Genomic DNA, 5,242 nt, shown 5'->3' with positions numbered 1-5,242 from the left:
AGGCACAGTGCTGAAGCTAAAGCAAAACATCATAGCAATTCAATCCAGGAGGTCCAGTGGAGAAAAGAACGTAAGAAAGAGTAAAGCCCTTCTACTGGCCGAAAGAAGAGTTTAGCCCAAACTTTTTTCTCCAACTCCCTGCCTAATTTCCACCCAAAACAAGCAAGCCAGTCTGTAACTTCTTTAGGCAAAATTATGGAGTGGGAACAAGTGAAGCAGAGAAAGGACACTATACCTGCAATTAGATAAACCTGCAAGCCGGTAATAGTTTGGCCACAGAAACAGGGCAAATTTATGGTTTAGTTCATCAGGGCAAATCTATGGTTTAGTTCATGTTCCTGCCTCAACAGAAGGCACACACCACAACACCTGTGAATTGTTTTATTAGATAGTTCATGTAAACAAGCAGGTCCGACCATAGCACCATGTTGAGTTCATGCTTTGCTTCAGGTTTGCACATCTGCCGTAATTTGGTCTAAACAAAGCTAACAGTAAAGACTAAATGCAATCTAGCCCAACTGCAAAACAACTTAAAACTCTTGCTCCTATAACTGAAGCTGTTTAGTCTAATAATTCAAGGAACCCAAGTCTATAAGCCTGTCTTAGATTCTCTCATGGTTTTAGGTACACTTGTCATTGTTATCATTGTTAACTCACTGAAGTCATTTCGTTCTTAAAGATAGGTATGTTGTTCATTTGCAAGATTAGCTTTTAAAAACGGAGACTAAAGAAAACAAGAGATAAAGCATGAAGATTTTTATAAAAAAAAAATCTTTAAACCAAAATGTTCTTCCTTCCCCAACCAGAGGAAGGAAAAGCATTTAAAATAGGACAGGGAGAGGGCTTGAATTTAAGCCAGCTGATCAATACAGTGAAATCATTGAAAAAAACTGCTATTCAGCAAATAAAACAGAAATGCAGAGGATGTGTCTTTTAAATGGGGTGAAAGAACAAGTTGCATTACCTGAATTTAAATCTTATTTTAAAAAAAGCCTCTTTACAACCTTTCCCAAAGATAAAGCTCTTTAAGAGTGTACACTTTGTACAATTTCAGTTGTGTATTTACATTACATTATGTCAACAAACTTTTCCTTGAATCTTTATACATATTTACAGACTGTGCCCCATGTTTTATTAGCTGCATGTGATCTTGGGAACCATGGCAGTGTATGCTTTCCAAGGGAAGGGAGTCAGAGAACAAGCAACAAAACTGGAAGGGTACATACAACAGGGTCAGCCCTTTATGAAGATACATGAGCTGGTCAGATTTTGGAGGTCACCAGGCCTTCTGTCTCCACACTTGTGCCAACTACAAAAAAGGCATTTTCAGCGGTCACCTGAAGGTCCTTGTTTTGCACACTGGCCAAAATATCTTGGACTTCAGACCTAACACTATTCCTCAGAAGTTGGTAGTTCAGACACATTTGGCCTATGATCACAGCCCTCTGTCAATGGAACACTAGCTAATAATATCCAGCAGTTCTTAAACCAAGCCAATGCAGATGCAGGTTAGTCCGCGACCAAAACTGCACTATGCAGGGCTTCAGTCCTCTTAGCTTCTCACATGTTGCTTCTTCAGGAAGCAGAGTGTATGCTTCTTCACTTGAAAGATCTATGCCCGTTTGCAAGGCACCTTTGTTGATGACCTTCTATAACTGACAGTTCAAACCAACCTTCCATGGGATTTCCTGGTGTTTATTCTCCCGTCAACTTTCAAAGAACAGCTCAGTATTCTAGTCATGGCAGGAACAGGACAGTCCAAGCTAGCTCCACCTGTGGACCACTGTTTGTCTCACCGGATCATGTATGCCAAACTTGCTCCTAATCCAGCAACGCCTGCAAAAGTCATCAGAACGTTTCTGATGCTGCCTTCTATGTCCTCTACATGGAAGAATTTAACAAACCCCTCCTAGAAAAAAGAATCGAATTGTTAATGGCTTTGAGCACCTACAGCACCAGTTGTGATCCAGACAGCTTAACAGAATTCACAGCGATATGAGATTATCTGCCACAAGACACAGAATGTATTGAGCAGTGCTGAAGACCTTTTGCAATAACAAGAGGCTAGCTGCAAGGACGAAAATTACATAAACTGAAGTCTCTCTCTTCCCCTCTCCACTCACTTCTGTGACAGCACACACACATTTTCATTCCTTGTGGAAAACCAAATGAAGTGTAGATGTTTCATGCAATGACTACATGCATTTCAGGACATTCGTGTTCACACCTTTGTCATGGGGAACACGGGAGGCAGCCCTGAAGTCTACGCTGCTTCTGGCGGAAGCATGAAAGCATTTCCTCAAGGGCTGGCTGCAGGCAGGCCTCAGCGTCCTCATGCTGGGGTTCCAACTGGGCCGGGGTACAGGGTGAAGGGGCAACGCAGCCCCCGAGAGTCACTTACCCAAGCATTATGGTTGACCAGCCATTCCCGCTTATCTGTCACCAGCACGTCCGTAATGATTTCTGTCAAAGTACTGATGCCACTCTCCTGGTTTATATTCTTCAGATGCTTGGCAACAAAGGCACCAAAGGCGATGAGAGTCACAATTCGCCCCCAGTTTGTCACACCGTCACTGAAAACGTGTGAGGCAATTTCTGACACAGACTTCAGGTCATCCTCTTTCTTGATTTCCATCTTTTTAAGCATTCCTGGGTGGGAAAGGATGGAGTTGGCATTAAACTTGCATTTCAGAAATACCATGGAAAAGAACAATGCCACGCCTGTTTTAAAGTGCTAAATCCGGTCTTCCGTGCTGACTGAAGGCCAAACCATAAGGGAAGATTCTAACTGTAAAGGTGCAGAATTTTACCACCCCAAACTACAAGTCAAATTTGAGCAGTTGCTAAGTAAGCAAGCATTTAAGGCTGTTCAATAGCTGCAATAGAGTATTTACCTGCTTCTGCAACAATCAAAAGCTTGCAGCCCTTACATATTTCTGTAAAGAGCTGAAACCTATTTTACACCCACTCGCTCCAGTACTAACAATGTCTAGGGGTCAGAATACTTCAAACTTGTTTTCAAAACACATAACATTGCTGTTAAAATTAAGTTTTGCTCCTCCAATTAAGCAAGGGTCAAACTGCTGCTAATACCACCACTTAAACTCAACTTATAAATTGCATTTGTCCCTAACAGGAAGTTATTTTAAACAGTTCCTTTTCACTTTTAAGATTCAGGAACAGGGAAGTGAGATTTTTTTATTTGGCAGCTTGTTTATTCCACAATGGTGAGGCTATTATTCAAGCAAGTTAAAGAGAAGTAGCAAACATATGTTCATGAAATTTGCTCCTAAGGAACTAAGTGAGGCCAGTCCCAGTTCTTTCTAATCCAGAGTACAAGCACAACCTTCTGTGGGAAGTCTGTGACATTATGGCTTCAAAACATAAGAAAAGTTTTATACAGAAAGGGCTGTCCAATTTTGAAGTTTTCTCGCCCCAGTAAAACTAACGTGCAACCTTAAAATTTAACACTTCAACATAACATATTTACATCAGTCCAAAGAAGAGGCAGTCCAAATGCAAACTGCTAATGAACTGCCAGGCTGTTCTGCTTAGAAGTGAACTAATTGTTCTGATGCAGGTTCGAGCCAAGCTTTTATTACCGTGTTTACAATAAGTTACTTTTAATTTGCTAGGCAGGGCAGGATGTGAGCAAGAACTAAAGCTAATCTATAACCAGATTATCATGCAGGGTTCCTCCCCTCCCTCCCTCGAGCACAAAGTTCAGTTTCATTTCTGCTGGGTTTGGTGTTTTCGGTTACTCCTTGCAGCAAAACAAGGAAGCCTTCTCTCTCTCTCTCCCTCTCTCTCTCTCTCTCTCTCTCACACACACACACACACACACACACAGAGTGGCCTCACAAGTCTGAAGCCCACTCCAGATTAGGCTCAGGTAACCCACGCACTATACCAAGCTCTCAGCCCTGCTCTTCAGATTGAACCTGAACCTACCTGACCTAACCCTTCTGCTACCTCCACGGCACACAATCTGTGGATTAAACCGACCAGGTTCCCATCACCAGCAACTCTTCAGACAGCCCTCTGTACCCCAATGCACTCCACTGCTTGGTTCTGCCATCTATGGCCCCCCAACCCCAGGGCTGCATCGGGAAGCGAAGGCACACTTAGCTGCTCTCCCTCCCCCCCCCCCCCCCCCCACGCCCCCCCCCAGGCCCCCCGCCGCCCCCCCCCCCCGCGATGCCCGCACCCCCGCACAGCTTCCCAGCCCGCTCGCTCTGTCGCTGCTAGGGGTTCCCGCAGCCCCCCTTCCCTTCGTCTGCCCCTGCCCCCCCCCCCCCCCCCCCCCCGCTGCCACACGTGTCCACGCAATTATGCAGCTCGCACGCTCCTGCAACTCGCGCAGGCACAGGCCTCCCGGGTCCTCCCCGCCGCTTCCCCCGGGGCGCCCCCTTCCCTTCCCAGCTCACCGCCGTGGACACGCTTGGCAGCCAACGAGCGGAGTGCGGATGCTGCAACGCAGCACACCAAAGGCCCCCCGCTTCTCCCCCGCGCCCCGACCCGACCGTTTCATTCCTGCGCCCCACCGTGAGCGCTATTCGCGGCGCAAGGCAGACTTGGGCTACAGTAATTAAGATGGCGCACAGGCTCCTCCAGCCCCCCACCCCGGAGCAATTCATTGCAACTCGGCGCCCGGAGCCTCCGCCGCCCCGCGGCCCCGCCGCACGAGGGGCGGCGAAGCGGGGCGCAGGCCGCCGGGGGGAGCTGCCCTGCCCGCCCGCCCGCCGCGCCTCACCTTGGAAAGCCAGCTGGTGCTTGTCGAGGATGCCGCCGCCCACCCGGCGGAGCGTCTCCAGCGCCTGATCCGCGCACGCCGCGCCGGCGCCGCCCTGGGGGGCCCCGAAGCGGCCCACCAGCCCCTGCAGGAACTTGCCGGCGCCGCCGCCGCCCTCCGCGGGGCCCTGGCTGGCCGCCTCGCGCAGGTACCGGCCCACCACCTCCAGCGTCACTTTGCGCAGGTCGTCGTGGCAGCGCAGCCCGAGCGCGCCGCCGCCGTCGTCCGCCGCCGCCGGCTCGGGCTCGCCCTCCTGCGAGGACGCGACCGAGGGGGTGGGCGAGGGGACGAGGCCGCCGCCGCTGCCCTCGGCGTCCGGCTCGCAGCCGTCCAGCTCGCCCTCGGGCAGCGGGAGCGCGGCGGGCCGCGGGCAGGCGCGCGCGGGCTCCGGCAGGCGCGGCGCCCCCTCCAGGGGCCCGAGCAGGGCCAGGGCCCCTCCGCCGATCCGCG

At 50.0% G+C, this 5,242-nt stretch overlaps 1 protein-coding gene across 1 annotated transcript in view; it reads right to left on the bottom strand.

The window, feature by feature from the left end:
• Window positions 1-367: 367 nt before the first annotated feature.
• The window catches only part of MCL1 (MCL1 apoptosis regulator, BCL2 family member), a 5,131-nt gene continuing 256 nt past the window's right edge, over window positions 368-5,242 (bottom strand). The window contains exons 2-4 of the mRNA XM_044449068.1: window positions 4,754-5,198; window positions 2,402-2,649; window positions 368-1,909 (exon numbers count right to left, since the gene is read on the bottom strand). Of these exons, the coding sequence (XP_044305003.1) occupies window positions 1,793-1,909; window positions 2,402-2,649; window positions 4,754-5,198 (810 nt within the window). The 3' untranslated portion in view covers window positions 368-1,792. The remainder of the gene's footprint in view (window positions 1,910-2,401; window positions 2,650-4,753; window positions 5,199-5,242) is intronic.

This window comes from Varanus komodoensis, unplaced genomic scaffold, assembly GCF_004798865.1.
Source record: "Varanus komodoensis strain SLA01 unplaced genomic scaffold, ASM479886v1 scaffold57, whole genome shotgun sequence".
NCBI classification, from domain to species: Eukaryota; Metazoa; Chordata; class Lepidosauria; order Squamata; family Varanidae; genus Varanus; species Varanus komodoensis.
The sequence above is the reverse complement of the archived record's forward strand: the minus strand, read 5'-3'. Positions and strand labels throughout refer to the sequence as shown.